The sequence below is a fragment of the Hetaerina americana genome, unplaced genomic scaffold (assembly GCF_022747635.1).
Source record: "Hetaerina americana unplaced genomic scaffold, ioHetAmer1.1.p SCAF_85, whole genome shotgun sequence".
NCBI classification, from domain to species: domain Eukaryota; kingdom Metazoa; phylum Arthropoda; class Insecta; order Odonata; family Calopterygidae; genus Hetaerina; species Hetaerina americana.
In genome coordinates, this window is record NW_027287483.1 from 1,541,549 (window position 1) to 1,569,352 (window position 27,804).

The 27,804-nt window shown below is 37.3% G+C and overlaps 2 protein-coding genes across 4 annotated transcripts in view; one reads left to right on the forward strand and one right to left on the reverse strand.

Annotated features, from left to right (window-relative positions):
* The window catches only part of LOC139698424 (protein lin-54 homolog), a 62,989-nt gene extending 47,780 nt beyond the window's left edge, over nt 1-15,209 (forward strand). The window contains exons 8-11 of the mRNA XM_071597324.1: nt 2,213-2,394; nt 4,540-4,777; nt 9,414-9,604; nt 11,740-15,209. Coding sequence (XP_071453425.1) covers nt 2,213-2,394; nt 4,540-4,777; nt 9,414-9,604; nt 11,740-11,929 — 801 coding nt within the window. The 3' untranslated portion in view covers nt 11,930-15,209. The remainder of the gene's footprint in view (nt 1-2,212; nt 2,395-4,539; nt 4,778-9,413; nt 9,605-11,739) is intronic.
* A 4,826-nt stretch (nt 15,210-20,035) lies between these two features.
* LOC139698410 (uncharacterized) lies at nt 20,036-27,777 on the reverse strand. 3 transcript variants are annotated; one of them, XR_011702918.1, is made up of 4 exons: nt 27,149-27,777; nt 26,749-27,045; nt 26,428-26,656; nt 20,036-21,392 (listed from the first exon to the last, which is right to left on the reverse strand). XR_011702918.1 is itself a non-coding variant. In XM_071597308.1 (4 exons), the coding sequence occupies exons 2-4, from the start codon at nt 27,321-27,323 to the stop codon at nt 21,201-21,203; spliced, it is 996 nt and encodes a 331-aa protein (XP_071453409.1). In that variant the 5' UTR covers nt 27,324-27,365; nt 27,443-27,777; the 3' UTR covers nt 20,036-21,200. The 3 variants fall into 3 exon arrangements, 2 of the variants coding, with proteins under 2 accessions (XP_071453409.1, XP_071453408.1); XM_071597308.1 differs by having other exon boundaries at nt 26,749-27,365; nt 27,443-27,777; XM_071597307.1 differs by having other exon boundaries at nt 26,749-27,777.
* Between the last annotated feature and the right edge of the window lie 27 nt (nt 27,778-27,804).

Here is a 27,804-nt window from a genome sequence, read left to right on the forward strand (position 1 = left end):
TCGCACAGCTTCCTGGGAGCGGATGCGGACTCTGACCACAATTTAGTTGTTATGAAATGTAGCGTCCGTTTCAAAAAGATAATGCAAGGGTGGCAGTTTAGTAAATGGAATATAGAACCACTAAATGGATTGACAAGGAAGGAGTATCAGCGGGCTCTAGAGAAAATCATGGATGATGGTAAAGAGCTAAGCACTATTGAAGAAAAACGGGAATGTATCAAGAAAGGGTTATCAAAAGCTGCAAAAGGAACTATAGGAACTGTTAATGGGAAAAGGACAAGGAAACCATGGATCATGAATGAGATGATTACCAAGATAGATGAGAGAAGAAAATGGAAGAATGTAAACACAGAGTTAGGCAAAAGGAAATACAAAGAGTTAAATGATAAATTGAGATGGGTAACGAATAAAGCAAAAGAAGTATGGTGGAAGATGTAGTACTAGGATATGGAAAGTTTGCAGAGGAAGGGGGAAATTAGTGTGCTATACAGCAAGGTTAAATCACTATCGGGAAGTAAGAAGGGAAGATCTGTGCTGACAGTTAGAGATAGGGTGGGTAAGATAATAGTTAACACAGAAAAGGAACAGTTAGACATAGAAAAGGAAAATGACGTAGAGGAAGATAGCTTAGGTCCAGGCATACTCGATGATGAGATAGAAAGGGCATTAAGGGAGATGAAACTAAATAAGGCCATGAGGGTAGACTACATCCCTGCAGAACTACTGAAAAGTTCAGGAAGAGTCTATATGGACTGATTCGTAGTATCTATAAGGAAGGAATCTGGCCGGAAGACTTTGTGAGATCAGTGTTAGTTGCTATTCCAAAAAAGGTAAAGGCTACATCATTCCAGGACTACAGAACAATAAGTTTGATATCCCAGGCAGCTAAAGTTGTTCTCAGGATCATCAGCAAAAGCATAGAGAGTAGGGCAAGTAATTACATAGGGGATGATCAGTTTGGGTTTAGGAAGGGAAGGGGCACGCGTGATGCCATTGCAGTAATAATATCACTATTCAAGAGGAATATAGGATACAATTATGACGTATTTGCATGTTCCGAAAATATCGAAAAGGCATTTAATATAGTGAATTAGGAAAAACTCTTGGAATATATTGCAGATACCTGATATTGCTGATATAGTAAGGAGGGACCAGAGGCTAATCTGCAACCTCTACATGCCTCAGACTGCTTAGGTGCGATTGGGGAACGGGGAGTCCGGATGGGCAGTGTTAGGAAGGGCAGGGTTGTCCATGTTCACCGGTGCTGTTCAACGTATATGTGGAGGAAATGAGTAAAGAGGCATAAGAAGAACTGGAGATATGAATGAAAGTCGACAGGGAATTCGTAAAATCAGTTAAGTTTACTGATGACCAAGCTCTAGTTTGCCAGTCAGCCAAGGGGTTGCAAGTATTGCTGAGTGAATTGGAAATTCAGTGCCACAGATATGGGATGACGATCAATATTAATAAAACAAATGTTATACGTTATTCCAGAAAGAAAAAGGCTAAGCTAAACATAAAAATTGGGGGAAACAACTAGAGCAGGTAGAACAGTTTACGTCTCTCGGAATTGTTTTGGATCAACATGGTCAAAATAGTAGGAACGAAGGAGAAGAATACACTAAGCAAAGAGGCTTTCACTAGGAGGAAGGAATTATTAACAGGGACGTTGAGTAAGAATGTTAATAAAAGGCTCATGAAAATGTAGATTTGGGGCATAGTTATGTACGGCATGTATATATGGTGCAGAAAAGTGGTCACTGAAGCAGGATGTTAGAAGTAAATTGGAGGCTTTTGAAACGTGGGTGTGGATAAGGATGGAGAAGGTGAAATGGACGGAAAGGAAAACAAACGAGGAATGCTAGATATTGTGGGCGAGGAGAGGGGTTTGTTTGGAGAAATCTTTAGGAGGCAGGAAAAATGGATGAAGGGCATATTAGTCGGCAATGGGATGTTGAAGACTCTAACAGAGGGGAGAATATTCGGCAGACGAGGAAAGGGCGGGAACAGGATAGGAATGTTGAATGGTATGAAGGGAGGAAGGAAGTATACAGAGAGGAAGAGGGACTTGATGTAGAGTAAGTTGCTTGATTGTGTTTTGTTAGGAGTCGCAAAATATTTATTTGGTAGTTGTGTCCATCCAAAACCTACCTTAACTGGTAGATTACTGAATAATTTGTAAAAAAGTCACCCATTATTATTTTTCTTTAAGGCTCGCCGGGTTACGAGTGTGCAGCGACCTCAGCAGCGAATCAGTTCCAATCAAGATTCTACACGTTCTCGCTCAAGCTCATCACCTAGAGTTGGACAACCCCAATCTCGACCAGCATTGGAACCAAATGGAATCAGACCAAGAAAACCCTGCAATTGTACAAAATCTCAGTGTCTAAAACTGTAAGTTTATTTTATAAATGGTATCTAGCCATGTATCCCCAGTAAATATTTCAATATTTGGTCTGAACATTGTGTTTCCATTTCATTTCCTATTGCCATCTGTATTAAACATATCAAAACAAACTCATGGCAGTTCTTGCTCACTGGTATATGAACCAACAGGCCGCCTGTGATCTTGGGAAAACTGGTAGCCAACAAAAAGTATTTAACATATTTTTTTAGCAAGAAAATGTCATCAGAGCTTTTTCAATGCTTCACATTTCCAATTATTCACAGGACAGTTAAGACCATTTTCCCTCCCAAGATTATTATCTTTTGAATTAATGGAATTAAAAAGATGTATTTAAAATTGATATATCATCTAGATATTTTAGCTTCACGAAAGAATACCGTATTTTGCACAACAGTTATGTAAAATGGAGTTAAGGGCATAGTGAACCCGAATCTATAATAATTAGTGTTTTATTTGCAAATTTCAAGATCTGAAAATATTCATGAATATTATCCATGCTAATATCCTTATTTTGAATTATGTTGCCACTTGAAAATTAACGCTTTATATGGAGTTGTGGTGTGGAGTTGACGTACAATTTTTCATGTTACTGTCCTCCTATCTAACAATATTTTAGCATGTTTGGTGTCACATAAGTGTTTGGTACAATATTTCCTGCTCAAAAAATTTTATTATGAAATCATGAAACAAAATAAATATTCTGATATATGAATTTAGAATTTGTGAAGGGAGAAGTTAAATATATATGTTTTAATGGTGTACTTGAAAATCACAACACTTGCTGAGGTTGTTCCTTTGTTATTTCTGAATACAAGTTCATCTGCTCTGGTTGATTGTAAAATACTCAGTTACAATGAAGTAATACTTCCAGAAAAATCATTGATCGGAATTCAAATAATTATAACTGAATTTTTCATTGATTTTTTAATTTTTTTCATTTAAAATTTTTAGTCTAATGACTTAATAGTTGGGGGCTCAGTCCCCAGCAAATTACTGATCTTAGTCTTCGTGCACTTGGTCTGCTGAATTTTGAATAATAAGAACAGTGAAGAATGTCTCACTATTGTAGATGGTAAAAAATTTTCCTTCCCGTGAGCACTTGTTCTGAGAAAAATTGTGAATTTTAAATTTTTGAGACTTGTTCGGAGTTAGTTGAGCAGATATGGGTGCACATTGCACCAGAGCCTGCTAGACTCTCCAGCTCATATATTTGTGGCAGTACCTGGATAATATGAACTTGTTGATGGCTTTGCTGGCTTGAGTTGAGCCATGTCTACTCATTTTCAAATTCAGAGTATTTTCAAACCAACCTATTTCATATGAAATGTGCCTGGAGAAACTATTGTTTTATGAGTTGATGTGGGTTACCAGTGACATTCTGCAACCTTTGAACTCGAATTAGTTCAAGTTAAAGAAATAATTCCAAGGCTCTACTTTTTAGGGGCATAAAGTGATGAAGAAAGGGAAATTTTACAAAAATATGTAAACTTTTACAATGGAAAGGAGGAAAGATGAGGGTAAACAAATGTTCAACTGCTTGGGTTCATGGTCCATAGTGTGTGTGTGTCACCTTTACTCAGGGTTTTCAAGGATTTTACTCGTGCTACATGGGCTGATACATTCCATAACTAAAACAAGATATAAAGAAATTGAAAACTAATCTAAATGCAGAAACAATCTCCTACTTGGGTTTTGATATATAGCGTCCCTTTTGGTTTGCGTGTATACACACACTGGCTATCCTTCCAATCACGCGTAGGTCAAACAGAAAGGAAGTTGGGGCCCAAAAATCTTGACACACAGTGTAACTATTTTAACCATTATTTAATGGAATTTTCATCTTACAAATTTTAAAGTATAAATATTGCATCATCTACTGACTCTGAAAATTTTAACAAATCTCATCTAAGGTCTTATAACCTGCCAAACTATGGTCCATTTCTATATTTATATTGACTTTCTAACCATTATGTCCAGTTAAACATTCCCATAGTGATATCTGTGCAATATCATGCATCCAGAAATTTGTGTTCAGAAAGAAAGTCATTTTTTGGTAGTGTGGTTTTGCCATGAAAATGATGAAAATCAGTGGTCATTGCTTCCTGAATTTGACAGTTATTTTTCTTTTTCAGTTATTGTGACTGCTTTGCAAATGGTGAATTTTGCTATATGTGTAACTGTGCCAATTGCTCAAATAATTTGGAGCACGAAGAAGAGAGACAACGAGCCATTAAGTCATGTTTGGAACGCAATCCAAATGCCTTCCGGCCCAAAATTGGGAAAGGGCACGTGGGTGATGAAAGGCGTCATAATAAGGGATGTAATTGCAAGCGTTCTGGGTGCCTCAAGAATTACTGTGAGTGCTATGAGGTATGTCATATTGTTATGCACATTACATTTTAACGATAAAGCCTGACCTAATTCATGTCATAATGTGCTCTCTTTGTGAATACTAGATGTGAGACTACTGATTCACTTTTGCTTTTATGATAGATACCTAATCAATGATATATTGTGCTAAAGTGGCATTGGAGAATGAAAGGAAGGCATTATTCTTTATTTAAGCAGAAAATTGTCTTAGAGGGGATCGAGATGGTGCGGGGGCTAATGTACTGGCTTCCCACCCTGAGGGCGCAGGTTCAAATCCTGGCGGTGTTGAATATTTTTCAGAGGTATCTCGATCCCTACTTGAGGTGCTTTGTGGAGGGCACTTTGAGTGAGTACGCTGTCCGTCGGATGGGACGTTAAACTGCGGACCCCTTGGCGCCTTTCGTAAAGAGTAGGCTAATGCCGATGCCGGGTTTCTCTCCACCCTTCATCCTTTCCTGTCCATCCCCTATGGCGCAAATGACCTTAGCTGTTGGTCGCCTCCCCTAAAAACTACTGCAATTGTCTTAGATTTTGTTATGCTCTGAAAATGGAGCTCTACAAACATGGCACAGCATACAATACAACTCGATAACTTTGTATGCAAATAACTTATGAACAAAACTGTGAGTTGGAAAGGAAATTATTGGAGACTTAAAATTTCATATGTGTGATTTCATGATCTGTTGAGGCAACTGTTTATGAAAATATAAACTGAGAGTGTTTGACTTAAGTGTTAGTTGTATAGAAGAAAATGAGCAATTTATAATAAAAATGTTGGAAATAATAAAAGCGTAGGAATAAAATGGCATTCAAGAATAAATAAAAAACATAGAAATATTTAAATTTCAATTAAAATGAATTAGCACTCTCTATAATCTCTAAAGGGGGCATGGGTTGAATCCATTTTTTTCATCACTTCTGTATACCAAATCTTTTTTTGTGCTTAAATTTTAAATCAATCTCTAGTCATATTTTTTAATAGAGTGTTTCAGTTGAAAACATACCAATTTTCATAGTACCATGTATCCCAACCCATAAGACTTTATGGCTTTACTTGGCACATCGCATGCACCATGATTTTTCAGGTAAGAATTTACAAAACTTCTGGGAAAAGACCAATTTTATTGTTAACATGCTATAAGAAGAAAATAGAATTGTTACATTAAAAAAATAACTATATAAACGTTTATTCATCATAGAGTCTCAGAAATTTATCATCTCTGCTGCTAAAATCATATACACAGTTATTTTCACTGTGGAACCTTTCTCTCATATTCAAGTGCCATCTTTGTGCCATGTACATCTAGTATGCATGCAGAGACCATTTCTCTTTGTGAATCCTTTGCACCATAATGTTGTCCCAGGTAATAGGCATACCTCTGTCTAATTTTCTCGCTATTGTTAAATCATTTTTGTTGGAAGAGTAATCCCATTCTTCCTGTGTTTTATCCAGGTGTTAACATGTTCCTCGAGCTTTTCCCATTTTGGAGCACATGAATGTGAAGTTTTTTACTCCTATCTGTATTCACAAATCAATTTTCTGTTTCCTCCTTCCTCATATCATCTTCTCCATTGGAGGTGGTCCAAAGTGCCTTCAGGTAACCTGTTTTCATGTTCTGAAGATTAATCATGATTTCAAGTTAAAATTGGTTACTTTATGACCATCTTATCTTGTTTGATCCCATGCAGTTTGTCTAATTTTAACTTTTTAGGCAACCTTTAGTTTCTGTGTTTAAAAGCAGACATGCATACCAAATTGAAAGGACTGTGTTCCACATTTATTGACTCTATCGTACTACTCACGGTTGAGTGCCCGTGGACTCAGTGTTTACCATGAGAAAGACTATGTTTGAGCGGAGGGGTGACATCCCCATTAGCCCTGCTATTCCTACAGCCTTATTTGATTTTGATTCCCTCGATGCCCTTTCTATCTCACAATCATATATGCCTGGACTTAAGCTAGCTACGTCAATGTCATACTCCCTTTCTCTGTCTAAACTTGCTGGCTTATCATCGTTATCATATCATACAACTATAATCAACCTAAAGGTTGGTTTAATTGGGGAGAATAGAGCTCACATAGCCAAGCTCTAAGCCAAGTAGCATGTGAAATTTGAACATCAGGGTAGGGGGGCAGTTCTTCAATTCTACCTTTGCCCACCACCTCATACAAATCCTCATGGCTCTTAAGTGTTTACTTTACCACAATTATTTCATCTAATCGGTCATATATCCTCTCAAATGCTTATTCTTTGCTAATGCTTGTTGGCTTAGGTGCCTGAACAAAGGCCAATTTCATTGGTTCAGCTTTTGTTCCTGCTAATAAAATATTCTATCACTCACTTGATCCATGATTACTATATTTCTTCCTACCTTTTTGATCAATACTATTGCCATCCTTCCCTGGTTCTATTCCCCTTTCTGTACATGTCTCTATAACTATAGCTCCAGTAATCCCTGCTATCATTCCATCTCACCTCTCATGGACCTAAACCATCTATATTTCCTCTCTCAATCTCCTGCTTTATATTCTAATTTACTGGTGCTGTAATTCTACATTGTGGTAGCATCCAATTCCCCATTCTAACTGGATCAGCCCTGCTCTCTGTCTTAGAAGTCAACTGGCAGAAAAATAACTGGCAATCTCTTCTCTACCACCCAACAAGTAAGCCCTCCCTGGTCACCCCAAAAGAACAAAGAGCTTTAGAGTTGTCATCACCTCACTAAAAAATAAATAACCCCTAGGACCTGACAATATATCTAACAAACTTCTAAAACACCTTCCGAACAACATGGCATTCTCCTTTATAGCAGGGCACTTTAATGCATTGCTCCACCTGTCTCATTTCCCATCCTCATGGAAGACAGCAAAAGTCATCCTCCTCCCAAAGGACCCCCCAGCCTCCTAAAGACCAATCAGCCTCCTAAAGACCAATCAGCCTCCTATCAACCATCCGTAAAGTCTTTGAACATGTCATTCACCATAGACTCCTCTCCGCAATCCAAGAAGGTTCCCTCGTCTGGCCAGAGGGGGGGATTCCTTTCCCTCAATCCTGTGCCTCTGGAACAGGATTGAGGGAAAAAATGTCCACTTCCCAACAAATCCTTCGACCGGTGGAAACTATCACCATTGGCTTCAACTCCGGCAAGACGACACATGCAGTATTCTTGGATCTTGAAGTGGCCTTTGATCGGGTATGAACCCTGAGCTTTATACATAAACTCCAGCAGCTACCCATGCCAACCTACCTTACAAAAACCATCCAATCTTTTACCCGAGACCGATCCTTCTATGCCCATATCCACTCCACAAATTCTGAACTTCACCTTATCTCCTCCAGCGTCCCGCAAGGTGCAATCTTATCCCCTACCTTATTTAACCTCTATGTGAACAACATTCCTTCCACACCTAAAACCCGGATGCTCCAATATGCAGATGACACTACGTTGACAGCCCAGAGTACAAGTTCCAGGAATAAATCTATACCTTCTAAGACTGGGCTGAAGAGTGGAAGCTAAAAGTAGGTACAAAAAAATACAGCCATGCTGTATTTTCCAGAAGGAGAAAACCAGAATGCCCCCCTATTTACTACAGGACAACAGGAATCCCTAAGTCCCAAACAGCAACATTCCTTGGAGTAACATTAGATACAAAACTTACTTGGGCAGCCCGCACCCGGTTGTCCATTAACAAAGCCACAGCCTCAGGAACAACCTTACAACTATTACTTAGGCCAAAATTTCCCATAAACAGAAAAACGAAATTACTACTGTACAATTCCATGATCCGTCCCCTCCTTTCTTATGCCATCCCAGTTTGGTCCCTAGCAGCAAATCCCACCTTAGCAGAATACCAACCACACACTACAAAATTATTAGAAAACTTACCAGTGCCCCTAGGTTTATTAGGACCCCCATAAAAACCTCAAAATAACACCTATTCTTCACTCCATCAAAACCTCAATATACTCACTCCTTTGCAGAAAAATTCCCCCTGACAGGAAACCCTCTCATTGAACACCTCTGGGACTATGATGCTAATGAGACAAACACAGAAGACTGAAAATCACGAAAACAAACTCCCACATCCATATTCCCTCAACCTAATCACCCTTCACCATTCCAGAATCAAGTCTGAGGTGGCCAAATGGTCACGTACAACAACCCCAAAACAAAAGTGATGAATAGGGATGGCTAGTCCATTGTGACAAGATGACTAAACCAGGGAAGGGTACTTCTTTTAGGGCTCTTCATCAGTGATCAGTGTATCTGATTCATATTCCTTCCTGATCTACTCTCTTCTTCTTATCCCATCCCTCCTTATTTTGGCTCAAACAATCCTCAAGTATCTCATGCCCACTTAATTTAGTGCAGCATTTATACTTATCCTAAGATACCTAAGTTTTACCAAATTTGAATGATTTTGGATGAAAATTCTCGTCCCAAATACAAATTATTTGTAAGAAGCATGCTGCTTTATAAATTATATTTGTTTGAATTATAAACCTGTAGAATCCATGCATTGCAGGTCTAAATGTCATTCCCTGTGCTCTGCAAGCCATTGAATTCCACTTGATGCGAGGGCCCATCATTAATTTAGACTACTGAGCTCATTGTTTCATTTTTATCCCTTTAGGCCAAGATCCCATGTTCAGGGATGTGCAAATGTGTAGGTTGCAGGAATATTGAGGAAAGCCCCTCAGAAAAAAAATCATTGAGAGACCTTGCTGATGCTGCAGAGGTGCGTGTCCGCCAGCAGGCAGCTGTGAAAAGCAGACTCTCGGCTCAAGTGCGTGAGGTGACGCATATGGGGCCCACCCTTGGAAAGTAAGGGCTACTTTCCTCCAAAGAATCTCACTTTCTTTCTAAGTCAATTTATATCTTATTAATCATTTAAATTCCTCCATGAATGAGACAAGTGACATGCTTGTGATCTATTTCAATACTTATAAAGCTGTTCATGATCTCGTATAATATTTTTGCCTGAATGTTCATAACAAAATATTGTTTTTTAAGTTGTGGTACCAGGAATGCCATTCCAATAGTAAAGAGGAAATTACAATGTGAAAAGTGATGTTACGCAAGCAAGATGCAAATGTAAAACAAACAGTGCTTGAAGGGGAAATTCAATTCTATAAATTTGAACCCAAATTAAAATTCATATGACTACAATGAGGTTTAAGAATATAGTAACATATTTTTACTTCCTCTGCCATGATAGAATAGGGCAAATTTCTGCCAAAGTGGTTGTAGCCAGTAGAGTAAGCATATCTACTAATCTAACAAGTTGATACAAAAATGCAGATATTTTCCAGTCACCATGTTGCATAAAAATTCAATTAAAAATGAAAAATATGTTTGTTAAATGGATGCTTAATGATGGTAATAATTTTGAAATTGAAAATATCGTAATGCCTGTCCTCTGAAGAGAGTTCAATACAACATTCCATAGGAACAGGTCTGAATTTGTGAATACCTGTCAAGGCTCATTTGATTTTACATAATTTTCAATACCTTTACAATGCCTCAAAATTCTTCAGAATACATCCCTGAAGTGTCAACACTTTTTCCAGCAGTTTTTCCATGACTTGAAGGCTCCCTGGTAGGTGGATTCCAGAAGGTCATTAAGGGTATGCATGCAAGCTTCATTGACAGAACTTAAGGTCCCATGGTGGTGTCATTTGAGGGAGGATTTCACTTTTGGGAATGGGAAATAGTCTGCTGGTGTCAAGTCAGGACTGTCCATAAAGTTAGTGTCTTCTTCAATGCGTCACAGGTCTTCATGAGCCAACACTCCAGTCTGCTTTTGGTCGTCCATTAAGACCTTTGGAAGGGGTTTAGCACAGATCTTTTGCATCGCCGAATTTTCAGTGATAATGGTGTGTCCTGTTATCTTATCAATGGCAATACAACCTGCGATCATGCACACACTTAACCATCGTTCTTAATTCAGGACTTCATGCACACGTTGTCATCGGTTCTTGACGTGGATGGCCATCCAGCATGGGGCTCGTCCTCCACACTCGGCCATCTTTGAAGAGCTCGTGCCATTTAAAAGCTGAAGTTTGTGGCATGCGTTCTTCCTTGAACACTTGCCAAATCATGCCCAACGTCTCCATAGCCAATTTCCCCAGTCCAACACAAAATTTATAGGCATACCATTGTTCAGTTGTTCACTGCATTTTTGTGCTTGCACCAAGTCACTCAGCAGGGGTCCACTGAAAACATTATCTAGCCTGAACAATGCTTGGAGGTGTTTGGCGCATATTGGAGTTTAGACCCCCAACTGCCAAGCCTGCACAGTATGAGTGTGTTGCAATGTAGTCACGTCAGGAAAAATTGTTCCCAATATTTTTTATACAAACCTTGTACATATAGGGGGCATGGTAGAAGTTACCTCGGCTATTCATGGTCTACAAAAGAAATTAGAACATTTGAATGAAATATAAATGTTGAGCGAGAAATCCCATGAAAAACTATGTAAATGTACACTATGGAGAGTATTATAATTTAATTTATAGAAATGCATAGATTGTTAATCATGGAAGTCATATGTCAACATTCTGACCTAGTGGTTTCCCCCTTGGATTGGCTGGTTTGAAATTTGTTTTAAAATGCAAATTCTCCTCATCATGAAGTGTTTGAAGAGATAATATAATGCACCATTTCATAATCCATTATAAATTATTCTTAGCTATGAAATATGCATCTAGCTCAGAGTATGAGGATTCCAGATGTGGATGGTAGCATACATGTAGATTGGCATAAAAAGCAAGGGTTTTTTAGGGTAATGTAAGGCAAGGATTGTGAAGGAAAAGAGTTTGACGGCTTAACAGAAAATTCTTGCTATTTTGAAATTGTGTTATGAACCATGAGTTTCCAATTTTTCCATTGAAATGACTTGGTTCATGGATATAAACTTCAGATGACTGTAGCTGTAAAACTGTGTTTATTCCTTTCAGAAAACCCAGGGCATTGATGACAACTGCTGTGATAGAGGCTACTGTTCAGTGCATGCTGGCACAAGCAATAGATGTGCACCGTCGTTTTGGACATGCATCCCTAGCACGTGTGGAGCAATCAGTGGTGAAAGAATTTGGAAAGTGTCTGGTGAGAATTGTAGAGAGTGCAGAGGGCGCAGAGGGTAGATAGTGTTGGTTTAGTGGGAGACAATCCAAAAGCTGAAATTAGAAAAGATAGCCCATGGAATTGAATTACTTTGTGATGATTTTTGTGTGATATGTGTTTAAAGTTTAAAGCTTCTATTCAGAGGGGAAACATTTGTGCATGAAGATGGAGAGGAACATAATGTTTTCTTTAAGATGCTTACTTGTTTATTGCATAACTTTCCTTAACATGGGATCTTTGTGAGTTAAGTTATATGTGGAGGTGAGTCAGGTACAAAAGCTAATATTTGGCACCAATTGTTGGCAGTTGTGTTTTCGTCAACAGCCATATTGTTCAAAGTTGTTGGTTGCATTAAGGGGTGTGGCATTTTTTATTCTTTCTCAGGGCATACCTTAAGGTCTTGATGGAACAATGGAAACTTTATGCATCAAAGAGTGGTGGTGTGTGCCTCACATTCTTCCTCATTACATGAGGAGCATTAGTAATCCAGAATTTCCACTTGTAAATTGATCTTGAGGGATTCTCTCTGAGTTGAGTGTTGCATCTGATGTCTACAGATAATACTTTGGCCAAAGCTCCCCCAATCAGAAATCTTATTTATGTGAGGTTCATACAATATTTGTTGAATGCTAAGTTCTACTATTTTTTCATATTCCATGTTGCTTTATTGACTACTATATTCAATGCAAATTGAATGATGTTTTTATTTTGCTGTTGTTTAGGTAATTATCAAATGCTAATTTCTTTATTTATTCATAAAATAACTAAGGCTGAAATGAAAGAAAATTAAATAGTTTTAAGGGCACTGCAATAGATTCTTACTGATAAGGAGTCTGAATATGAATTAGAAATAATTAAATCATATGTTGTGTACAGTGCTGCAGTGAAATTGTGAATGGGTTGAACCCTTGTGATGTGTTGTTTTTTAGTCAATAAGAATAATTTACATTTTAATTATTAAAAATATTAAATTTTAAAATTAAATCTGGAAAATGGGCATGAAAGAGAATAATAGTAATCTCTAATTTAAGCCAGGTATGTCTAAGTCACATATTTGGTGAAAAAATTCCACAAGTGTTCTTATTACATGGTAACACATTCCATTGAATTCTGAATTTGCCCAAGCTTCATCAAAATATATTTTGGATATTGTCAGATATTATTTGACTCCTTTCAAATTTTAACTGCCATACTTACAATTTTTAACTTGACATTTTATTGTAAGTTTTTAGATTTACATTCACCATCACTGAAAATAGTAAAATAATGTACAAGTATTAGATTCTCTTTGAGAGTCTATAGAATTAGGTTGGGTGACTAGAGTGCTCAACCATCAGGCTTTGGAGCAAGCTGCTTTCTCACATCGTAGCATTTTATTTTCAGCATAGTCTCCAAAATTCTCTCTTCTCTGCAAGAAGTGTATTTCTCCATTTTATTGAGAAATGCTTGTTATCCATTCACCGGTAAACATTTTTCCTTAGTTCACTGTAGAAACCATCGAATTGGCTCTATTTTCTTACCAAGTATTTCATGTCTGTTTTCATGTAAGGGGCACAAATAACCCAATTTTACAGCTGATAATGTATTTTCATTATGAGAATTGTTGTTGGGAAGTTTTGTTATTGCTAAAATATGCAAATTTACTATTCATTTGTGCAGCATATTTAGCAAAACTGGAATAAACTGTACAATTGATTAATTTATGAAAGGATTCCCAAAAAGAAGTAAAGGATAATGGGAATTCAAAGAAAACAAAAATTGATGAAAGAAATACTCTTTGGAATCAATCCACCGACCTTTGCTGTCAGAAGTGGGCACCTTATCCATTTGGCCACTTCACATTTAGCTTTGCATTGTACCATCCAATTTGTGAAAGCATTCAGCTAGAAAACCAAAAGTGAGTTTTGTATGGTCTTAAGGTGATGTCTTAAGTTGAATAATATGCAACAATAATTTAGTATTCAAAAGTATTCTAATGAAATGTGTTTGAATTAAACTCATCTCTTGCCTTGAATGGAATAACACACATCAAGAGTCATATGCTGTTTCAGCTAGTTATGAAACATAATTCATAAAAAAAATTATTTTTTCATTTCTTCAAGCATGTATATATGTAATTCTGTATGTCTCATAATTGCTGGACTAGGGGTGATTTCAGATGACAGATTCCCAAGTATGTTAACATATAGGTTATAGGTGTACTTCATCAATGATATGTTTTCCATCTCGAATCCCTATCCCTGCTCAGGCTATGGATTATATTAATTCTGGTAAAAGTATGTAAATAAAAAAGTTCTCTACTGAAAATATGAAGTTTTGACTTCTAATACAGAAATTTGGAGATCTATTTTAAATTTTAGTCATGGGCTATTTCAAGTAATTATTGGTGCAGGGGTTCATCATTTCTCACCATTATAAGGTGTAATGTAATTCAGAGCCTGAGCTGGAATACAGATTCCTGGTTAAAGATATCATCAAAGAAGTAAACCCATAAATCTATGTATTCTAATACTTGGTAATCTGTGTGTATATATATATATGCATATGTAAGCATATACTCTATGGTTTCAGGTTTCATTTGTGGATGCATTTGATATCAATTAAAAGATTTTGATTTTTCCACAGACTTTATTTAAAGATGCAATTCATTTCATCAAAGATATGCCGAATCATCTGGTACAAGTTTCATTTTCTTAAAGCACTGTAATATATACGTTTAGGGGTATTTATTATTATATATCCTAAGCTTATGTATTACAGTGCTGTGTATAAATTAAATTTGTACATAATGACGCTTGAAGTCAGTGAAACATTATATCTTAGAATAAATTGTGCAAAAAGGTACAAAATCTTTTAATATGGATATGTATGCACACACACGTACATGTATATATCTAATCAAGTTTAATTTTCACTATCACATTTGTCATTTCATGTGAAGAAGTGTGCATTGTCGCTCCGAGGCCTGATCATATACCTACTACTCCATCTTGTATCTTGAAACATTTAAGTGCAATATGCCAATCAATGTACTATATACATTGTTACTGAAAGGGCATTTTTATCAATGAATGCACTTACAGAATTGTGCTATTTTTTATCTATGTATGCTGTAGAATTAAATTTGCATTTTATATATTTAAAACTCAAAAATGAATTGTTTCTCATCATAGATTTTGTTTTTAATTTAAACTTTCCTTTTAGTACATAGTTTTGAACTGTCTATGTATTAATAGATCTTATCTAGGAAAACAAGAGAATGTAAAGAAGTATTTCTTATGATGATTGTATGAATGTAATAAACATATGGATAACACTCAAGTTATTTGTATTGGTACCTACACAAATATTTTTCTATGAATGATTGTTTTATGTTAAAATTATGGAGAGGCAGGCAGCTGTCCTCAAATGGTTACAAGTGTAATGCATACATACTATGAATTATTGTAAAACAAAATTTACTTTTCTGTAGTTGATGAGGTATGAAATGCACCCTTTTCAACTTAAAGATATTTTTGGCATGAATAACATTTCCCAATACCCTTTCATCTACTTGTTCATTAGGAAGTTATCATTTGATCCTTCACTTTCTGAAAGAAAATGAAAATTGTGGAAGAAGTCTTGCTCAGGTAAGTATATTTGTCATTCCATAACTAACCAAACAAGTTTACCTTGTGCTTTTAAATATATTGATAGATTACTGATTTGCACTTATGTTATAAAAAGAAAAATAAGCTAATTTTTTTACTAACAGGCACAGTAAAGGTTCATAGATATTAGATATTTCATTTAAACTCTCCAATATATTCTCAAAAAATCACAACTTCAAAATTAAAGGAATATGACAGTATCAACTGAAAATACTGTATTTTCAAAATTTAATTTAATAAAATTCCATGGTGAATAAGAATAGTAATATTGTCGAGTTAATTTTCCCACTTATAATCAATTCTTAAGAAAAGTAAATATTCAAGCCATGCATTATAGGTGCTTAAATTGTTATTAATATGGTGGGCTATGGATTGAATTTGTTTTGAATGACAACTGAAAATTATAATATTTTATTTTGGAGTTTTAAAGCATTTATTCACAATAGAATCACCTTTTCCCATCTTTAAACCTTCCATATGCTTCTCATCATCTTGCCTCTTTTTCCAGCCAAAATACTGCTGCCCCTTATTTCTTTCCCCCTGAACCAAAACACAATTGTATTTATAAGTTTCCCTTTATAACTACATCAGAACTTATCCTAACAGCCATCTGCTATCCAGATAACTACCTTCTGAAACTACCCCTTTTTATAGGCATTAATCTTTAAAACCCTATGATATTGTGCCTCCACTCCATTCATCCATCAACAGTATTGTGACCAGAACAGCCTGTGCCTCATTTAATGTACCTGCCAGAGACAATCAGGCAAATTATGATCCCTTAATGATTGCAGGGATTGGGTTGGTGCAGTAATGGCTTCCCATCCAAAGTATCCAGGTACCTAATGAATATTTTCAGAGATATCCCAATCCCTAATCAGGTGCTAGGTGGATGAAGCACTTGGACAAGCAAGTGGAGTATGCTGATATTGGATGGTGTGTTTAATTGTAGAACCCATTGGATCTTTAGTTAAGTAGTAGGCTTGTACAATTGCCGGGTTTCTATCCATAATGGCATAAATGAACCCTGCTATGACTTGCCTTTTCATAATAACTACACTACCTAAATGCTCAATGAATGAATTTTGCCAAAAAAGCAAGTGTAGGATAGACAAATTTTGAAATAAAAGGCAAAATGATCCATAGAGGGGAAAGTGAAAAAATATTACTGTGAAGAGAAGGAAATGTATTTTAGACTTTTCTAACAAATTATCAAATAATGCTTGAAAAGACCAAAAATGTTAGTGATATAGTGCAACTTGAAGAAGTCTGTGCTAGTAGCCATAGTTCTTCGACCACAGTTACTAGGACAATTCTCCGAACCCTCTCTAGAGCTTTTGAAAGAGGGAAAAGTAATTTTCTGGTGAGAGTTGGCATACTACCTGTAAGCCACTGAATGGAAATAATTTTTATCATTAGTTGCTGTTGGATATGATGTGGCGGTTCATGCCTTCTCTCAATGATGTAGTGGATTTCACTCGTCATTTGTTTGTGGGATTCAGGGGAGTGCCGTGAGATGCCACTCTAGGTACGACCCACGTGGCAGGAACCGTGAGCCACGCGGAAGGCTAGTCACGTCACAACTCCAGCCATGCGTTCATCCCTTTTGTGCACAACGTGCCCATAGTATACGTATATCTAACCTCGTTGACCTTGATCTGTTATGCAAAGCACATGGAATAAATCCCCTGTTTATTGAAACGTTCTTAGTATGATTTATTAGTATTCCTAGCACCGGCTGCTCTTAATATAATTTCCAGCTGCCCCACATATGACATTTATAATATAGATGAGCCTGAAATCTTCTTCAGATGATACAACAGATATATTTCCATTTTATAATTTCATTTAGCATGTAATAAGGTTCTCAAGCCTGCATATAATTCAGAATCCTGAGTGCTTTATTGTCTCAATCCCCTTCTGCCTATTTACAGCCACCTTTTAAGAACCTTCACTTATCACCATAGATTTCAGTTTGGAAATGCATCATTAGCTGGCCCCAGTGGTGGTGGCTCCTTGCTTGATAATGCAGATGTTGTGGGTTCAATTCCCCCCTAGGTAGGTTTTCCTCCACCTAGGGTTGGGGTTTTTGTAATCATCTTTAGTGTATGAATGGATAAGGGTTAGGTGGAAGAAGGGAATATTGTCTCAAAATCACCCAAATGAAGTTGTTAAATAAATAAATTAATTATTGTGTGCTGGTCACTATGTATTTTCATTCCATCATATGGAAACAATTTTTGAGTCATTCTTCCCTAGGGCATTTCCCAGTTTGGTTATTACTAATTGCTCCTGTGGCTAATAAGTACTCTCATTTGAAGTGAACCATCTTCCAGGAGGAACAGTTCAGCTTTCAGAAGCAGCATTCCTTGTTCCATCAGCTGGTGAGAACAGCTGATTTCATTACATATGCCTTCAGCTGGACGATGGCAGTTGCCGGAGCTCTCATCGACATTAATAAGGCATTTAATTACATCTGGCTCTCCTGTTGAAGATAAGATGACTGTATTTCCCACCCTGTATAACCAAGTTGATCCACTCCTACCTGCTAGACTGGACCTAAACAGTGCGATGGCTCGAGGCGGACACTGGGGTGAGAGAGCTCCACTGGCGTGCTTCAAGGGTCCATAGTAAGGCCATTGCTTTCTAACATCTATTCCCACAACATTCCTACATGGTGCGGGAATCACGAAATCCTGACCCTGTACACAAACAATGCAGCGTTCCTGTGCAGATCCTGGAGGAAGGAGACCAAACTTTGGAGATTGCAGGGTGCTGTTGATGAACTGCTGCTATGGTATTGTCAATGGCATTTTGCAGTCAACGTGCCAAAGACGAAAATGATTGTCTTACACAGGAGACGTGGAGGTCCACCAGGAGCGGACCTGTCGGTGAATGAGGTCGTTCTACCATTGGAATCACAGGATCTCCACCTCAAGAGTGCTGATGGACTGGAAATTTCTTTGGAAGTCCCAATGGCTTTGTATTCATGTGAAGGCATTTACAGTGCTTAGTTGGCTCTGGCTGATTATTCGCCCACCTGTCCTGAGCAAGAACGCGAAGCATCGGCTGTACCATGTATGCATGTTGCCTGTCACCATGTATGCAGCGCCAGTATGGTCAGGAGTGATGTGAAAAAGTCTCATTTGAATCCAAGTAGTGCAGAATTCCGCTCTTCGCTACACTTTGGTGCGCAGTCATTATGCCCCCATCTCCCAAATGTATGAAGATAGGATGTTGGAGCCCCTGGACATCCTTCTGCCAAGAACCTCAGGAACCTTCTACAAGAGAGCAGAGGACTCAGATGCACCCCACATCCGGAGGGTTGCATCTAAGTCTAGCCGTGGACCACCACCAGTGTCCCATAGCCAGCATGGACCTTGTGAGCACCCTTCCAGCACAGAAGAGGCCAAGGCTGCCCTGAGCAGGAAGTAATTGAATCACCCTGACATCGCAGAAGATTTCTCTTTGCTTTAGTAGCCTTGGCGGCTGGAAAGGTGATTGGCTGCAGTTTCATAACATACCAATGCAGTCAAGCAGTGACCATGAGATGAAGAAATAAAATGAGCATACACAATTCCCTAATGTTATTTTAATTACAATGTACAAATCTAGTTCATAAATAGTAATGTCATATTTCATTATTTCCTCAAAATTAGGCATTCCTCCACCAGATGGGATGAATTAAAGAGATATCCAGTGGATGAGCACAAATACAAGTCGAAAGCAAATGACTACCTTAGGAGATACACGGACAATATAATCACTCTGATTGTTCATTTGTTTAAGCATCACATACAGGTTTCAGGCAACTGTATTATAGTTCGGTGATTTTTCCAGTTTTATATCTCCTCTTATGATTATATAAATGCTACATATAGAATATTTTCTTAAGATAAGGGGATTAAAAGATAGGTCTTCATTGGGACCCCTTCTGCCGATTAAATGTGTCGTACGTCACCTAGGTAGTTATGAGAGCTATAGATAGTGACGTTGTAATGTCAAGTTCAGTGACATTTTTAAACGCATTTGTTCACGCTTCCTCTATCTCTGAAGTTGGTTATTTCTAAAAAGACATGTATCTTTTGAAATATTGTGTATAAAAGAACATTAGGCTATTGAAAACAATCGAAATCAGAAGAAAAATGCAATTTTTGGCAGATGAAAAGAACCAGGTATCCCAGGACATTAAACGCGAATGAGATGCATATATGGTTTTTAAATGCATAAATATGAACATAAGTCGTGAAGTTATAAAAATGACCCAAATTAAAGGAAAACCTGGTATTGAGAGAGAAATGAAAATTTGTCAATTCACATATAGGTTCTTTTTATTTGAAAGAGACCAATTAAAGTAAAACCTTATATTTGTTTTTGAGAGTAAAAGTGAAAAATTATCAAATTGAGTTTATCCAAAACTGAGTTCAGAAGGAAAACTATTTTAAGTAGTTTATTATGTTATATATACATATTAACCAAATACCTTACAGAATTATAAGTTCATAAAGAAATTATACACCATTAAATTGTTAATACAAAAGAGTGCATTTAATGTATAAAAGTTCTTGAGGGAACACTTAAATACAACTTCTAATACAGACATTAACAAATCTACATTTCAGTCATGGGCTATTTCAGGTCTTAGGTTCCTGGTCCTACTGGTTCTTGAGATTAGACCAAAAACTTGCACTAAAATAAAAAACAAATACCTGAACTGCTGTGATTTTCAACCATTTAAATTTTACATAATATTATAATTACCACCAAAATCGTACTGAAGATCCCATGAAACAGGTTTTGATCAAAGTACTATTCCATACAGCAATTTATATATACATATCTTTTCTCATTTGTTATAATATTTACTCAGTTATAAAATCTCTAAATGGTACTAGAATGGGCATAAGGAAGTGATTCATTAAGACTTTCGTATGGAGTCTCCTTTGCTATGGATGTGACAAAGGGGCAGCAGAAAAATAATGTCAGAGGCAATGGAAATGGGGAGCGCATGAAATACTTCAGAGTGGGTGAAGAGAGAAACTGATGGGAGGACACTCACAAGAGAGATGCTAATTGAACGCATCATGATGGTGTATTGAAGACCATCACTGAAGGAAAGGGAGGGGAACCTCATTCAATACTACATGACAGGCTTTTCACCACACACATTATTCACAATCTCCATATAGTGAGCCTTGTCCATGGAAGCTCTCAAAGGAAAAATAAGGATGCCATACTTTTCTTTATTGCAAGAAGAATAAGGATACTAATCATCATGCCTTATCCAAAAGGCAGTGATATTTTACGTTAAAATTTAGTGCAAAAATGTAACCTTGAGCTTCTTCCCACACTGATTTATACAAAGATTATATTTGTATAATGAAAACTTTTTTAAGCAGTAGCAGCTTTAAGAGGGGCAACCAACGGCTGAGGTCATTTGCGGCATTAGAGATGGATAAGAAATTAGGAAGGGTGGAGTGAAATCCACTATCAGCATTATCCTACTCTTCACAAAAAGTGCCAAGGGGTCCACAGTTTAACATCCCATCCGCTGGAAACCATCTGCTGTCTCCAGGATTCAAACCTGGACCCTCCGGGTAAGGAGCCAGTACATTAGCCACCACAACATCTTGATCAAAAAAAAGTTAGCTAAATTGAACAAATTTCCTAGGGATTAAATTCTGAAGGCAGTTTTTAATACTATCTTCTGGAAGACTATCAACTGGACCTTCAGTGGTACACGAAAGAAAATTCTCCAATACTGAAGTTTTATCAACACCATTGGGGCACTCACTGCAGAGATGACTTACTTCCCCACAAATGCGACATGCACCACCCTGTAAAAATAAAAAAGGACCATGAGAATCATGAATAGACAATGGGCCCAATCCTGGGCAATCATTTCTTTTTCCGTCCTTGCCAAATTTTAGCCCGTTTCTTTTTATGCTTATTGTTAATATCCTGACTTTTTCTTAATAGTAAGTGCCATGATTTCAGTAAAAATATACCAAAGAAGGAGAGGCAATATACTACCAAAATTTTCATGCGGAACAATACAATGTCAAAAAAGTGTATGAATAGGGAAATGGGCCTTCTTGTGTTACATGAACATGTACTTCACAAGCTACAAACTTAGAGCAGCACATGGCATCACACCATTTCACAATTCTTCTTATGTTCTAACTACTTTGACTGCTTTGTTCAAAAAATACTCCCAAGATAAGTGAAATGTTCCACCAGCTCTAGTTTATATCCTCCAATATTAACATTTAACGCAGCCTTCATCTATCTTGGGAACCTAATAACCTTTGTTTTCATTAAGTCCCATCACCTACTAATATCTTCTAATGCAGTGAGCATCACTGTAGCCGTTCAGATAACTGGTTAATTAAAGCTTAATTATCTGCAAATTTAATTAATTTTATGAATTCCCCAATGACTTGCATTCCTATCTTGAGTTCTGCCTATGCCTCTTTCACAATTTCCTCCATATATGCTGTATAATGCATATTTGAAGAGTGATGCTATAGCGTCAAAAAATATATATTCATTGGAAAAATTTTTTATATCTGATTTTAAGTTTCATATAAATCTATTTTGATATTCTACATAAACGCCATTCACTTCTATGAACTTTTTGCAATGTTGCATCCGCTTCTGTAATCCCTCAGCATAGAAGTTCACCACCTAATAATTGGATCAGTTGACAACAGTGGTCTTGAGTTCCTCATGGTCTTCAAACCCTTGTCCATCATACATGCTGCTTCAAGTGCAAGAAGAGGAAATGGCATCTCTTGCAAAAATCACTCAACTCTCACTAGGTGCCAGGTCAAGTCATCTCTATCTTGTCGATGGCAGTCCTTAAATTCTCATCTACTCAACTTCCTTTACATTGATTGGTAAGCATTTATGGTAGCCACCTTGCACACATCTTGTGATATCTGAGCTTTTCCAAAACAATCATGTAAATAGTGGGGTGTTCAATAGGAAGAAATTTATTAGCCACTAATCATCCATTCTCAATCAGCTCGCAGTTCTTGCTCCACTTGTTGAATGATATCATCAATCTGGATACTGGGCCTGCCACTCCAATCTTCATCATGCAAATTTATGTGGCCATTTTTGGAGTCTCGACACCATCATCTAACTTTTCCGTCACTCATCACCATAGATCCATAAACTAGGCACATCTCCTGATGATTTTGGGCAGCTGATGATCCTTTCGCGCACAATTAGTGAATCACAGTGGGCAATTCGCAAATGGAAGGAGCAACAATTTTTGAGGACATTATTATTTTCACCGAAAGGCAAGCCACCACTGAATCAAAACAATAATTTCAGCGGCTCCGGAAACATTACATGGTGCTGCATGCTTACAGCTTTTATTCAGACTCACCAATACTTAAATATAAGAAAATGGCCCGCAAGAACATAGTAAAATATACATAAATCGTATTGTTAGAATCTAAAGTATTGACCTTATTCTCTCTTCACTTTTTAACTTTTAAGGAGACAAGATTTTATTAACAGATAACAACATCGGTGCTTCAATAAGTGCAGAAAAAATAGAAAAGCATAATTTTGGGTAATTTATTTTATTTTTCAATTTTATCTCCTTTTAGTTCAATATACTTTTCCCAGCATTTCTCCCACTATTTTTAAGCTGTCCAAAAAGTAGGATTTCGGAAGGACCTAAAACTAGGTATCTATGTTGAGGATGACCTCCTTGTTCGACATGAACCATTTTCCACCAAGCCATTCTTTCAAGTTTGGAAATGTAAAAACAGTTGAGGCCAAATATACTGAATACAGTGTGTGCTGTATTAATTTGAACTTTAATTCCATAATTTTCACAAAATCTGTGCAGGTGTACACTCATGCATTGTCTTCATGGAAGAGAATTTTTTTCTTTGACAAATAAGAACATTTTTTTTTATTTCTTTACTCAACCGGAGCAATAACAATGCATAATTCTTTCCATTAATCAGTGGTCCTTTCTGCAACTAATTGATGTAACAACAACTACTGCAACCAACTACTGAATCAAAACAATAACTTCAGTGGCTAGGGAAACACTCAATAGATGGTACTGCATGTGTATCACTTTGTTCTGACCAGCCAAATTTAAATATAAGAAACCAGTCCTTACTTTTCCACTATGCCTCATACATTGCAATGCCTCATGCAAGAATGCATGATACTGGACAGCCTTGACCTAATCCCCTTCATAAAACAGCCATCTCAACGTATGTTACTTGCATGCAAGCAGTAAGACTTGCACAGATTCTTATTAAGTCATTCATCTCTCCAGTCTACCCCTCTCTTCTGATTCCAAAGTAACATATCACTCCAATCTAACCCTATCTTCCGCAATACATTCATCTATCCTCCTACCCCATTTCTCAAAAGCCTTCTCAAAATCCACAAAAAAAATTGTTCCTGGTTGTATTCTATCCTCCATTCTACTAGAAACCTAATAACCACATAACCACTATGGTAACCCTATCCTTCCTGAAAGCAAACTGATCATCCCCATAGTAATCACTTTCCCTGATATCCATCCTTATATTCATGATCCTAAGTACCACTTTAGCTGTGTGCCAAATCTGACATTGTTCTAAAATCCTCACTAACAGCTGCCTTTACTTTTTTTCAATTCCCTTAATGCTCTTTTTAACCTGCAATCAAGAATAATTAGACCTAAGGTACATCATATTCCCCTTTAATGTCTACTCTTGCTGGCCTTATATGTATACCATATCACTACTCAATGTATTCTTTCTATCCCTGTTAACTTTTTCCTGGGTCAATTAATAATTTTTCTCTTCTAGCTTTGAGCGTAGTAGTCTACCATTCAAAAGGTGAAAAATAGGTAAATCCAGGGGGACAATTAAAGATTATTATTTGATAGTCTACCACCCAAAATCTACCCAACACATTAGAATACCAAATAGTGAACTTTGGTAGTGTGCATGGCTTTTTTTCCTTCTGACACTTTAATAGTCCTATCACCTTCCAGCATAGTACGCCCACTCAAACCGTCCTCATTAAACTCTCCGTATCATCCAAAAGCAACACCACATTTCTTTCCACCTATTAGTCTCCTGCATCAGTTTATTACTTCTCTGAAATCTTGTTTACATTCTTATACTGTCTCCTAAATCATCATTTTATTTGTAATCCATTTTTTCATTGTTCTTTTCCTACTATTATTCCTTTTCATTTTGGTTATTTAGCCCTCTACATTAGCTTTCCTAATCCGTCTTACCTGTTGTATACTCTTGAATCAGCTGTCACACTTCATTAGTATTAAATTATAATCAGAACTGATTCAGGCCTGCGGACATGGTGCTAACTAATCATGCTCCTTCTAAATCGGTGCTTAACCGCTATATAGTTTAACTGATTCCCTGAGCATTTTCCTAGTATATCTACATCTCTTGTAAAGTAATAAGTATTAAATGACTAAAACTTGTCTACAGAAGAATTTTTTTTCTTTCTCCCTACGACCCCATCACTTGTTCTTAAACTGCAGTCCCCTACCTCATTCCCATCTCAACCTTTGCCCCCCACTCAATCAAATGCTTTTCATTCAAAGGGGTTGCAAGTAATACTGAGTGCAATACAACAATTTCAAAGTGTAAAAATCATTTGCCTTGACCAGAATCCCGGTCAAGGCGAATGACTTTAAAACTCTAAAATTGTTGCATGGTAATGCACATTTAGAGGATGACTCCATTAAAAGTTACTCTCATGGCATCCCCACCAGTTTCTTGGATTTGACAAAGGTAAAGCCACATATTGTTTCAAGTTGGATATAACCTTGTGGACACAGACGCTTTGTGTGCAAATACGAATACCTGTGACATTGTGTGTACAGTATATCATCACAACATCACTGAGCAATAAGCCAGTAAAATGTGTGTGGGATGTGAATCAACTTAAACAAAACGAAGGCTCTGCAGTTTTCAAGACAGAGAAAGGCTAAGTTAAATGTTAAAATAGGAGTTCATGAACTATACAGGGTGGAACAGTTTACCTATCTCGGGAATATTTGGTACCAAAATGGGAATAGGACATAGGAGTGCTAGGTATGGTTGGCGAGTAGAGTTTATTGTTGGGAGAAATGCAGAGGCAGGAAAGATGGATGCAGAGCAGTTTGATGGGCAATGAGACGTTGAAGACAGTGAGCGCGGAGAATTTTAGACAAATGAGGTAAGGTTAGGGATGCTGGATGGAATGAGGGGAGGAAAGAAATAGGCAGCAATGAAGAGAGGCTTATTGTCCTGTGGGAGGTCAAGTTTTGCTGGGAGGGCCAAAGTAATACACTGTATATACAATTGTACAGCTGTATAGCCAGTCTCCATCCACAACCACCCTTAAACAAAATACCAAAAATGAAAATACATAAATACACACAAATGCAAGCATGCAGGGTGTATTCCAAAAGCAATGCAATTGAATTTCCTCCACCTCTCCTATTGGTTGGAGTGGGATCCTGTACATACATTTAGTGGAAACTATACTTCAGGTGGAAATCACATTCTCATGATAAAAATTATAAGGAAAATTAATCGAACAGACGAAAGAAATCAATTCATTTGATTGTGTTTTCACCGTAAATTCCATTATTTTGTTCCCTCTAATTATTATCAGTTTATTTCCAATGGATTTATTAGCTTCATTTTTATATCATGGAACATTAGCAAGCATTCCGCAAAAATAATCAAGGGGAAAATGCTGAGTCCAATTAAGACTGAAAAACACGTTACTTTCCTGGTTTATTAGTTTGTCGATAATATTATTTGCAATGAAATCTACTACATCGGCAGGCAATATGGTAAATATATCAGCAGCTTAAAGTAAAATTACCTTCGGGTAGTTCCCTTTTGGGTTGGATTTACATTGCCTAGCTAAATGTCCATCTTCTCCACAGACAAAGCATCGAGCATATTTGAGAGAATTAACTCCAGGTTTACTGCACTGCTTTATGTTATGCTCTGTTGAGCCACAGTGGTAGCAAATACCTCCAGCTGGCGGAGATACATCCGATGAGTCAACGGGCATGAATTCTGGACAATCAGTAAGTTGATGACCCCACCTAAAAGATTTAAAAGTAATTAAGAGCTTGACCTAAGATCGAGTATAGTAATTAATGGCCACAAGAGTTACCTTCTACAGCGAAAACATTACCTTCTACAGCAAAAACACACTTTTTTCTTCTCCCGCTTAAGTGCTTTTTCCTTCTGACGTAATTTTATTTTGTCAGAAGAATCAATATTAAATCTGGGTACAGAATTACAAACGATCAAAGAAGCGACACCTTCGGTTTTTATTTTAGAAGTGCTCTTATCATCGTAGGATCTCCCATTACCAAAGACGCCTCGATTGTCGGCCTTTGATGTCCTTCTCGATTGGCTAACAGTGGTAGGCGAAATCGTACATAAACTATTAATCTTATCCGATTTTACAGATACAGTGTCTCCGTTCCTGTTTTTAGAATGAGATGCTGGTGCGATTCCTGATTTCATTTTCACAATTTTTCTACCTACTACATTTTTTCTATTCGCATTAAAATCAAACCACTGCTCACCGTCGACAGGTTTCCGAATGATTACACCCAACTTATTTGGCATCGGGTTCTTCTCAACCTCATCACGTTCACTTCTACGAACCGGCTGTGCTTTAAGTTGGCTCCAAACAGTTGGATGGTTTTTCTGCTTCCCACTGCATCCTTTAGCACAATTTCCTCTTGCGTACCGAGTCATACTGGGGGTGTTGTGTTATTTGGTTAGAATCGCCAAAGGACCCTACGAATCAAGTAATACTCGAATTAACGTAAATTTGTCAAGCCAGAATGGTGTACGCTTTATTCATTCAAACGAACTTATGAGGATACTGAGTAGTAGTAGCAGATTTAGGGGAGGCGACCGACAGCTGGGGTCATTTGCGCAGAATATTGAGACACGTGTGACTCTTCCCGTATTGCTCGTCAGTTAGGTACTTATTAGACCCCTTCACTACAAGAACACTTGGGTTACTTCCACATATTTGTATTCAGAGCCAACATTGCTTAACAACACTGCACCGAGGATCAATTCGGGAGTGATTCGTCGAATTGAACGAGCGAATCAGTAACTCTAAGTGTTACTACTGATAGCCGTCTTCTCAAAGTATGGGGCGGTACGCATGTGGTGCTACATGTGTTTTATTCTTAGTGTGGCTGTTAGCGTCATTTTTCTCGCTATA